Source organism: Melanotaenia boesemani, chromosome 2 (assembly GCF_017639745.1).
Source record: "Melanotaenia boesemani isolate fMelBoe1 chromosome 2, fMelBoe1.pri, whole genome shotgun sequence".
NCBI classification, from domain to species: Eukaryota; Metazoa; Chordata; class Actinopteri; order Atheriniformes; family Melanotaeniidae; genus Melanotaenia; species Melanotaenia boesemani.
The window spans coordinates 2,560,429-2,572,427 of NC_055683.1; the positions used below are offsets into that span (position 1 = coordinate 2,560,429).

At 43.1% G+C, this 11,999-nt stretch overlaps 1 protein-coding gene across 4 annotated transcripts in view; it reads right to left on the reverse strand.

Annotated features, from left to right (window-relative positions):
- Positions 1-11,334, reverse strand: part of mettl22 (methyltransferase 22, Kin17 lysine) — a 29,448-nt gene extending 18,114 nt beyond the window's left edge. Inside the window, exons 1-3 of one of the 4 annotated variants that reach the window (XM_041974663.1) lie at positions 11,266-11,334; positions 10,071-10,194; positions 1,606-1,819 (exon numbers count right to left, since the gene is read on the reverse strand). In XM_041974663.1, the coding sequence (XP_041830597.1) occupies positions 1,606-1,819; positions 10,071-10,176 (320 nt within the window). In that variant the 5' untranslated portion in view covers positions 10,177-10,194; positions 11,266-11,334. Of the gene's footprint in view, positions 1-1,605; positions 1,820-10,070; positions 10,243-11,265 lie in introns of all 4 variants that reach the window. The other 3 variants (XM_041974652.1, XM_041974671.1, XM_041974680.1) reach the window with 3 other exon arrangements.
- Between the last annotated feature and the right edge of the window lie 665 nt (positions 11,335-11,999).

Here is an 11,999-nt window from a genome sequence, read left to right on the forward strand (position 1 = left end):
ATAAATCTACAAGGACACATACCTAGACTTATAATACACCAGATAAGTTATGCTGGAAATCTCAGGAAACAGTAGTTATGGCCGATGCATTGATTTTAACTTTTTATGTCACACTGAGACAGAAAGTCTCATTTACATAAGAGTTTTGTTTGGACAGACAAAAGCATTTAGGATTTCTTATTTGAGATTTTTCTTCAGCATTTATAAATGAGAGAAAATTCTGACACAGTATGTGAACGGATTTCTTCATTATTAAAGGGGTAGTACACCCACAAATGTGTTTTCTTGAGCTGTAAACATAATATTATGATGAAAACCACCTATACTATTGATAAAATTAGTAACTACTTAATTTCTTTAAAAAGACTTGATTTTGTGGAGTTACAAAAAGTAGGGGGTGGAGTTACATTTTCTTAAAGGTACAGTGTGTAAGAATTACTGCCATCTAGTGGCAAAGATGGGTATAACAATGCCTTCAAATGCCAAGCACAGTCACAAACATAAACATGTTTTTATCTGTTAGTGGCTGTAGTGGCCTCAGGTCAATAACAGCAGGGATCCCCAACTTCGGTCCTCTAGGTCCGCTGTCCTACAGACTTTCAATGTCGCCCTGCTTTAACACACCTGACTCAAGTTAATGGCTCACTAGCAGACTTGTGCAGAGCTTGTCAGAGACCCATTTAATTCTAATCAGGTGTGTTGCAGCAGTGAGACATCTAAGACCTGCAGTATTAGTGGGCCTTGAGGACCAGGGATGGGGACAACTACTTGAACATGTGTACTGTCATCTTCTGTGGAGAAGGTTTCCCAACCAACAGCCAATACTGTAATCAATTACTCCTAAAAAGCAACGAGCTACAACATCCTTACTTTGGTAACTGTGGCTTTATTTCTGAGAATTTTCTGAAGTGAATACTCCACCCTGAACATACACATGTCCAAAATATGAGCAAAGGATGAGGAACAGATGCTCAACGTGACCTGGTCTGCCAGTGGAATTATGATGGATTATAGTTAAAATATGTCCATATATCGTTTCATCGCTTCCACCAAACCCCTTCATCAACGCTGCCGCCATGATTGACTGTTTTATTGTTTTATGCTTCATTTTTACCCAAGTACAGTTTTTATAAACACGATTTTATTTTATTTATATTTTTCCTGAACTCCTTTATTTGTATCTTTATTTTTGTCACTCTTATCAGTTCTTATTGTTTCTAAGTGTATTTATTCTTGTTTTTACTGTTTAACTCCAGTGTTTCCTCCTGGGGATCCTTCACACCGCATGCGCTTGGTTTGTATGAGTGTGAGTTTGTGTATGATTGTGCCTTTTGATTCTTTGATCCATTCATTCATTCTTTGATGTGTGAAGGCTTTTAAGGTTTGTTTTTAATATGCATGATTTGTTTTTATTATGCACAGCACTTTGTGCTACTTTGTCTATGAAAAGTACGATATAAATAAAATTTGATTTGATTTGATCAGTTGCCTGGTACTACCATACCGTACTGAACCGTACCATGTGATGGAAAAGCATTGTTAGGGACAACCTTCTAGAAGAGAGACGTTTGATTCCAAAGGTTGAGCAGATTTTGTTCTCCATACCGATGTGTGATGTCAAGGTCTCCATCCTCATCCAGAAAAGGCTCCACATATTTTTCACCACCTTCCTTCTCATCTTCTCCATGAGAGGCTGCCGTGTCCTCCTGTGTGTCGTCATGCTTGCGTTCTGTCTCTGAACATTTCCCAGGGTCGTCGTGTTCATGTCTTTCAGCCAAGATCTTAAATCTGGACATGAAGACTGGACAGATCAATACAGCTACATTAGAGAGGGAGTTAATAAAAAGAACAAACAAAAGTTTTAATACCAAACTGTAACACATACACACACATATCTTACTCCCAAAAGAACATAAAAACATATTTAATGTCAAAAGTGAGACATCTTACAATTTCAAGCAAATGATTAGCTCATCCTAAATGAACCAGCTCCAGCAACATGTCACAACTCATTAGCTTAACTGGGAGCAGGTCAGTGGCATGACTGGGTATAAAAATAGCACCTTATTTCCCACAAGTACTCACTTAGCCCAGCCCGACACCACCTCTCTTAATTTGTATACGTTCCCATCAGGATTTTCCCGGGTGATTAGATATATTTTTAGCACCTAACATGTTGGGGTTCTGAAGGTGTGGAGCCATCTTTAAAACCCTGAAGTCTGTGGTCAACAACAGTGGCAGCAGCGGCAGCAACAATCACCGTGGTCCAACACAGGGATGCGGACCTTTCTGTGTTTGCTGGCAGTAAATCACGAACGAATTGTTGTTCCACGTGTGTCGCAAACAAATGACTTCACAATATTTACTAGCCGCCTTGCTAAGATGACCCCGCCCACACTGAACGTGGCCTCAGATGCCCTCTATTGTAATGGGAACAATGGAAACCTGGTGATGTGGTGTGGCTGAATTAAGGTAGGGCTAGTGGGAAAGGGAGAGGCAGAGTCTGAGACGTAAAGATGGGCAGAGTTTCAGCAATTTGCAAAATAATAAGTTTACAAGTTGTGGAGCAATTTCAGAAAAATATTCCTCAAAATGAAAAGACAAAGACTGAATATTCTAACACGTACAGAACAATAACAACAAGATTCTGAGGATCAGGAGGAATCTCTGAGCAGGGCACACGCTTGGAAATCTACACTTGAAAGCCCATAATGTTCAATCTGCGCATCTGGAAAGGCTCCATGCTGAAAGCATAGACGAATCCAGCACCGTCCAACCTCACCACTCACCACAACAGTAATGGTGATGCAGCATCACCATTACTGTTGTGGTGAGTCCTAACATGGTGCAAATGGTCCTAACAAAAATGATCCATGCTTCTTTAATAATTTCTTTTCCCTACTAGCAGACTCAACAAATATTATACTAGCTGGAGATTTTATCATAGTCATTAAATCAGAGATAGACTGTTCAAACATAACTGGAAATTTTAGAAACTGGCATTCAGCGGAAGTAATCAACCACCTCGGACTTGGTAATAGCTGGAGAAGAAGCAACCTCACAACTAGACAATAAACCTTCTATTCTTCTAGCCATCTATCCTTTCGCCGCCTTGATCATTTTCCCACCAGTAACACTCTTGTGAAATACACAACAGAAAATATCATCCACCAAATTCTAATGAGCGACCATGCTCCAGTCAATCTTACACTAAACCGACAACGTCAAACAAAACCTCCCACTAGATGGCCATCAATGTACCCTTACTCCAAGATCCCAATTTCATAGCTTTGTAAAGAGAGAGTGGGCATTCTTTTTAGAAATCGACAACCCCAGAAAACACTCCATCAATACTATGGGAAACAGGAAAAGCTGTTCAAAGAGGAAAAGTCTTTCATTTTCATCATGCAAACAGAAAACAGGAACAATTAGAAAATGATTTAGAGAAAAGGGTTAAACAACTAACAAACTCTTATGCAAACTGTCCAGATGACCATAAACGAAATTAACTGAATCATCTGAAAGCTCAGTTAGAAAGTATGAAAGACAAGTTCATTACTCAGCAACTTAAATATGAGAATTATCAGGACAGCAACAAAACAATATTACAACACAGAAAAGTAAAATCAACTGTTACATCCATACTCGACAACCCAGGTAAAACTGTTCAGAACTCTCAAGAAATCAATTAAATTTTTCAGACCTCTTATAGTAGTTTATACTCAATTGACCAACCTCCAAATGAAACAGAGTTGACAACGTTTTGAAAGACTATCAATAACCAAAGGTAACTAAGTAACAATCAGACTGTCTACATAACCCACTAACTCCTTCAAAAAGCTTAAAAAAAAATAAAAAAATAAGCCAAATAATAAATTACCAGGACCAGACGGCTTCCACGCTGAATTATATAAACATTTCTGGTCAATCCTCTTCCCAGTATGTTTTAAGTAATATAAGCAATAAAATCCACTTTCCAAAATACCAACTCACATGAATACAGCAGCCATGACAGTAATCTTAACACCAGGTAAAGACTCCCCCCCCTCCCGGTCATTAATCAATACTGACTTAAAAATAATTACTAAAGCTTTGGCCACCAGGACCGAGACCGTCACCACAATACTGGCTCAACCAAACAGGATTCACGAAAAATAGAAATGCCTCAGATAACATCCATAGGCTCTTTAATTAAATCAATCTCACCCAACAGAACCACTCACAGAGTATTTTAGTATCACCAGATGCAGAAAAAGCATTCGACAACTACCAGATCTACGCAAATTTGGTTTTGGAGTCATTCATTCGTGCCCGGAACACCTCACCAGGGAGGCGTCCAGGAGGCATCCTAACCAGATGCCCGAGCCACCTCATCTGGCTCCTCTCTATGTGGAGGAGCAGCGGCTCTACTCTGAGCTCCTCCTGGATCACCGAGCTTCTCACCCTATCTCTAAGGGAGAGCCCGGCCACCATGCGGAGAAAACTAATTTCGGCCGCTTGTATTCGCGATCTTGTTCTTTCGGTCACTACCCACAGCTCGTGACTATCGGTGAGGGTAGGAACGTAGATTGACCGGTAAATCGAGAGCTTTGCCTTTTGGCTCAGCTCCTTCACCACGACAGACCGATGCAGCGTCCGCATCACTGCAGACGCCACACCGATCTGCCTGTCAATCTCCCACTCCATCCTTCCCTCACTCGTAAACAACACCCTGAGATACGTGAACTTCTCCACTTGGGGCAGGACCCTATTGCAGACCCGGAGAGAGCACTCCACCCTTTTCCGGCTGAGGACCATGGTCTCGGACTTGGAGGTGCTGATTCTCAACCCAGCCGCTTCACACTCGGCTGCGAATCGCTCCAGTGAGAGCTGAAGATCACGACCCGATGAAGCCAACAGAACCACATCATTTGCAAACAGCAGAGACCCAATCCTGAGGCCACCGAACCAGATCCCCTCAACACCTCGGCTGCGCCTAGAAATTCTGTCCATAAAGGTTATGAACAGAATAGGTGACAAAGAGCAGCCTTGGCAGAGTCCAACCTGCACTGGAAACGATTCTGATTTACTGCCGGCAAGCTCTGACACCGTCGTACAGGGACCGGACAGCTCGTCCAAGTGAGTCCGGCACTCCATACTCCCGGAGTACCCCCCACAGGAGTCCCTGGGAGACACAGTCGAATGCCTTCTCCAAGTCCACAAAGCACATGTACATTGGTTGGGCAAACGCCCATGCCCCCTAAAAGACCCTGAAGAGGGTGTAGAGCTGGCACACTGTTCTACGACAGGGACGAAAACCACACTGCTCCTCCTCAATCTGAGGTTCGACTATCCAACGGACTCTCCTCTCCAGCAGCCCTGAATGGACCTTACCGGGGAGGCTGAGGAGTGTGTTCCCCTTGTCGTTGGAGCACACCCTCCAGTCCCCCTTTTTGAAGAGGGGGACCACCACCCCAGTCTGCCAGTCCAGGGGAACTGTCCCCGATGTCACGCGATGCTGCAGAGGCATGTCAGCCAAGATAGCCCCGCAGCATCCAGAGCCTTAAGGAACTCTGGGCGGACCTCATCCACCTCCGGGGCCTTGCCACCAAGGGGCATTTTAACCACCTCAGCCCCAGAGATAGGAGAGTCAGCACCAGCTACCTCAGACTCTGCTTCCTCATCGGAAGACATGTTGGTGGGATTGCAAAGGTCTTCGAAATATTCCTTCCATCGCCTCACAACGTCCCGAGTCGAGGTCAGCAGCCCCATCCCCACTGTACACAGTGTTGAAGGAGCACAGCTTTCCCCTCATGAGCCGCCGGATGGGGAACCAGAATCTCCTCGAAGCCGTCTGGAAGTCATTCTCCGTGGCTTCTCCAAACTCCTACCATGCCCGAGTTTTTGCCTTAGCGACCGCCAAAGCTGCGTTCCGCTTAGCCCGCCGATACCCATCAGCTGCCTCTGGAGTCCCACAGGCCAAAAAGGCCCGATAAGACTCCTTCTTCAGCTTGACACTTGACACTTTACTGCCTGTGTCCACCAACGAGTTCAGGGGTTACCGCCACGACAGGCACCGACAACCTTATGGCCACAGCTGCGGCTGGCCGCCTCGACAATAGAGGCACGGAACACAGCCCATTCGGACTCAATGTCCCCCACCTCACCTGGGACGTGGTTGAAGCTCTGCCGGAGATGGAGTTGAAACTCTTTCTGACAGGGGACTCTGCCAGACGTTCCCGCAGACCCTCACAACACGCTTGGGTGTGCCAGGCCTGACCGGCATCCTCCCCCACCATCTGAGCCAACTCACCACCAGGTGGTGATCAGTTGACAGCTCCGCCCCTCTCTTCACCCGAGTGTCCAGAACATGCAGCCGCAAGTTCGACGACACAACTACAAAGTCGATCATCGAATTGCGGCCTAGAGTTTCCTAGTGCCTAGTGCACATGTGGACACTCTTATGTCTGAACAAGGTGTTTGTTATGGACAGTCGATGACGAGCACAGAAGTCCAACAACAAAACATCACTCGGATTTAGATTGGGGGGGGCTGTTCTTCCCAATCATGCCCTTCCAAGTCTCGCTGTCATTGCCCACGTGAGCATTGAAGTCCCCCAGCAGAATGAGGGAGTCCCCGGAAGGAGTGATCTCCAACACCCCCTCCAAGGACTCCAAAAAGGGTGAGTACTCTCAACTGTTGTTTGTGCATAACCACAAACAACAGTCAGGACCCATCCCCCCACCCGAAGGCGGAGGGAGACTACCCTTTCGTCCACCAGAGTAAACCCCAACGTACAGGTGCCAAGTCGGGGGGCAATGAGCATGCCCACACCTGCTCAACGCCTCTCACCGGGAGCAAATCCAGAATGGAAGAGGGTCCAGCCCCTCTCAAGGACAGTGGTTCCAGAGCCCAAGCAGTGCGTCAAGGTGAGTCCAACTATATCTAGCTGGAACCGCTCAACCTCGCGCACCAGCTCAGGCTCCTTTCCCGCCAGAGAGGTTCCACGTCCATTCCACGTCCCTAGAGCTAGCTTTTGCAGCCGAGGATCAGACCGCCAGGGTCCCCACCTCTGGCAGCCGCCCAGCTCACACTGCACCAGACCCCTATGGCCCCTCCTGCAGATGGTGAGCCCACGGGAGGAGAGGCCCATGTCACCCTTTTGGGCTGAGCCCGACTGGGCCCCATGGACAAAGGCCTGGCCACCAGGCGCTCACCTCCGTGCCCCACCTCCAGGCCTGACTCCAGAGGGGGGCCCTGGTGACCCACGTCCAGGCAAGGGAAACCTTAGTCCTTGCTTTCTCATCATCATAGAGGTGATTTGAGCCGCACTTCGTCTGGTCCCTCCCCTAGACACCTGTTTGCCATGAATGACCCTACCAGGGGCATGAGCCCCTGACAACATAGCCGCTAGGATCATCAGGACGCACAAACTCGTCCACCATGATAAGGTGGCGGCTCAGGAAGGAGTACAAAACATAGATTCTGAATATAAAATTAGCTTATATGCAGATGACTTATGACTTTACTTGCAGCATCAATGTACTTCTCGCACAGGAAATGTTCAATACTATTATTTTATTCTCCAAAGTCTCTACACAATAAACTGGAATAAGTCAACTTTAATGCCACTGTGCAAACATGCCTGGGAGTTATGTGATCTCAACTACACACCCCTACTGAAGAAAATAAAAGACTACCTCAAACGCTGGACAAACTTTCCACTTTCACCCTTTGGATGAGTAGCTACAGTTAAAAAGAACTTTTCTCACTAATCCCAACAGCTCCTTCAGAGCAATGATTTAAATCCCTTAATACACTAACAAATAACTTTTACTGGAAGAAGAAGAAACCCAGAATAGCTCCACAAAAGAAGCCCCTGACTCTGAATAATATAACCTGGCAAATCAGTTACAATATTTGGTAAAATGGATTCAGAAATCACCACAAACACAACTGGATTAAACTGGAACAAAATCAGTGTAAAAGTGTGTCACTAGCAGACCTCTCCTTTTTACCACAGACTATAAAAAAGAAAACCTCCGTAAAAGCATCGGTGTTGCATCAACTCTGACAGCCTGGTGGAAAGTTACTGAAATCACCAAATCCTCACTAGTACCTTGTAAATACACCCTAATATGGAATAATCCGGACATTAAAATAAATAAAACAATGATTTACTTCCCCTCATGGCAACTCAAAGAAATGACTCATTTAGAACATCTATTCCACAATAATAATTTCATATCATTTAGTTTCCTGGTCCAGAGCTTCGGAGTCCGGTAACAACAGTTTCTAATAAACACCACAAATAAACATCACTAACAACTCACTCATTGGCTCAGGAAATAAGGAAAATCACAATCGCATGAAACTCACCTCCAAACTATATAAACCAATACCAGACACAGACACCATGGTAATCCCCATAAATAAATGATTTATCACTGCCCTCCTACCCCGAACTCTGGCCAGATATTTGTAATATTACACACATTTACAGCTGATACAGTATAAAACCACACATAAATCCATATCACTCAAAATAAAATGTTCAAAAAAGGATCAGCCAGCACAGACACATGCACGCAATGCACTCTGGGAAGCACAGACAGTTATTTACACGCCACATGGAGCTGTCAACCAGTTCACACCACAATCCTGAGCTGGAGAATCTCCACCTCTCTCTGCCTTTTTGGTAGTACCACATAAATAGCTAACCTCCCAACAAAGTACAGAAACCCACTGCTGACTTCTCCAGCTGTTGCCAAGACAATAGTATCTGTAAAGTGGAAATCCAAAATATCAATCAACATTAATAACTGGCAAAACCTTCTATTAGAATACATCCCTCTGGAAAAAATGTCCTGCACCAAAAGGGAAAATATATCTGCATTTAAGTTAACATGGTTTCTGTTTATATCTTATTTTAAATCATCAAACTGTTAGGAACCCTTGCACATTTACATTTCTCCCTATGTAAATGAAGGCATGGTGTAACAGGTGAGAGGCAGGTACACCCTGGACGGGTCACCAGTCCATTGCAGGGCCAACACTGATAGACAGACAACCATTCACACACACGCACACACACGCAGGGAGAATTCAGTCACCAAGTAACCTGTCATGCATGTCTTTGGACAGTGGGAGGAAGCCGGAGAACCCGGAAAGAAGCCATGCATACATGGGGAGAACATGCAAACTCCACACAAAAAGACGACCGCCCCCCAGGTGCGAACATCCCCCCAGCCGGGATTCGAACCAGCAACCTTACTGTGAGGATGCGGTGCTACCCACCACACCACCATGCAGCCCTCATAATGGTGATTATTATTATTATTATTATTATTATAGTTCTTTTTTGTCATGTATTTGCTAGTTTACATGTTTTTTGTTTTTTTTTTGTTCCCTGTTCTCGTTCTACCTCTCCTTTTAAGTCAGTGTAACTGTCATTATTCTCATAATTACTAATTTGTTATAACAATTTATGATTATTGTTATTGTAGCCTTAACTATTAATAGCAATGGAAATTCATAAGACTCCAGATAAGCAGCAGAAAATGAATGGATGGATGGAAATCCAATTTGGAAGGCTATATGGATTTACATATAGATCTTTGTGCTATGATAAACACTACAATCATAGTACATAGACATACTATTATTAATATTACCATTAGCAGTGTAATACATTTTATTATGACTACTATTATTACTGTTATGATGACCTATGTGTAATCACTAATATGATTACTGTCGTTAGCCCGGGTATATCCACAGTATTTCTGTTATCACTACACACAGAGGAGCAAGCACTTAACACACACGGTCAAACACCTTTTCAGTGCTACAGTTTCTTTTCTTCTGGTATACATTATTATTTTGTCTTCTGTGTTGGTGTCACTGAATAAAAAATAATTAAAATAAAAATTCTTTTTAAGGATTGAATTTGGGACAAAATCTAAAAAATAAATAAACAAAAAAATGCCCTGAATATTCTCATTTTCCAATAAACTTGTCAGCAGCATGTGCATTTAACACCAAAAACAACTTTAAGAGCAAGCTACAACGCTGAAACGTGTCATACACACCAGGCTGTCCAGCACTGTTGAGGCGTGTCATGAGGTGGCGTGTATTGGGTAGATGCATATGAACATCTGACAGCACCGTGTCATGTTGAAAAACGATCTGATCCATGGATGATCATTTATAGTCCTGGAAGAGAAGAGCACCCAAACATCTGCTTCCTATAACCTGGAGAGGCTGGACATACACAGTTCGCCGGTTACAGAACATATAAAGGATTTCTGCAGCCTGTAATGTATGTGAAGTTCGTTATGCACAAAACTAAATTAACTGGTGGCTAAAATATGTCAGCCATCCTGAAACAAAGAGGCTATGAAATTAAATTAAATAAAAAACACTTTATTTATCCCTGAGGGAAATGTGAGTCCAGATCAGTTAATGGTGTAATAACGCTGATCTACAATAACGCATCCGTTCAGCAATCAAAGATCCAACAGCACTGATCCAAATATGGATGAAACATAGATCCAGTATTTATGGGAAGACGTTCTTCCTAAAGAACATGTGGAAGTGATTTCACTTTCTTTGTTTTAACAGTCTGATTTTAAGTGGATGTGAAAAATGTCCATATTCTGTGTGGTGTGTAACTACGACTGTACTAACCTGGTTATTATAACTAAGTTTCAAAAATATTTGGTTTGAAACTCTAAATATGAGAAATGAAAACCTCTAAGAATCTTTTGGGGCAGCAGAACCAGAGACAAACTGATCCAGAAGTTCTGGTTCTGGAGGCTGATCTGGACCTCCTGGAACTGATGGTCCAGAGGAGCCTGAACATGATAGAAAATTCAACACATCATCTACACACACACAGTGAGGTAACAACAGTGTGTTCAGTCAGAGGCTTCTTCATGTCTACTTCACGTAGTCTGTCAACAAACTGTCAAAGATTTTGTGACACAGCTGTTTTGCTGATGTAAGATGTCAAACCTGATATTCGTTTAGTAAGTGAAGCAAGCTTTTTGTGGGATGACAAATCAGTTGCAATAAATCATGGAAACTTCGGTCGGGGGTTGGACTGATTGTTTACCAGCGGTCGCACGTGCACACGTTAACTGAGGAGCAAAGCAGGTTAGCTAACAGCTAACAGCTAACAGGTAACATCATGTCTGCATGTTCTGTGTTTCCTGCGGACAGAAGAACGGACACTAACCGTCAAAAGCACCGGTGCTGTAAATAAACAGGTTAACGTTAACTTACCAGCATTAGTGAGGCAGACATGACGGTCAGCACAAGGGCTTTATGTTGCGTTCGTGCACCTCGAAAATATAAAAAAAAACATAAATAAAAAAAAAAATAAATAAAATAAAAATAAATCGGACGTGTAAATCCACGTGTATGTGGCAAATTTACTTGTCAGGTTTGCTTACCTGGTTTGCTATTTAAAAAAAAAAAACATTTTTATAATGTTTACTTCACCGAAGAAAGAAACAACATTTTATCAAAGTACAATGAACTTTTTATTAGACTTTTAATTAGATTAAAAATTAAAAAAATATTTATCTTTCGTGAAATGAGGGTTAATACAAAAGTGAGAACTGACAATACTAATTATAATAAAATAAACTGGGAAATTCGACATTTCTGGCCATTTTCTTTGATTTCTTACTAGTGTATAAATGTCCCAGTTACCAAAATGCAACACAAGCGCTCTGTTCTTCTTCTTCTTCTTCTTCAGACACATTAGACGCTGCACGCGGGTTTGCTGCCCTCTGCTGTTTGTTTTCGTTGCTTTTTTCCACATTTATTGACCCCATCCAGCATGTTCACGGACATTCCAGCTGTTTCCCAGTTTGTGCCCATCAGTTAAGTAAAAGCTGTTAAATGTGTCTTTAATATGAGTGTTTCTCGCTGTCTGTCTCCACGATACAGTGCAGAAATCTCTATTTAGTATATTAAAAGCAAGATTAAGACAAAGAAAATACAAATTGGAA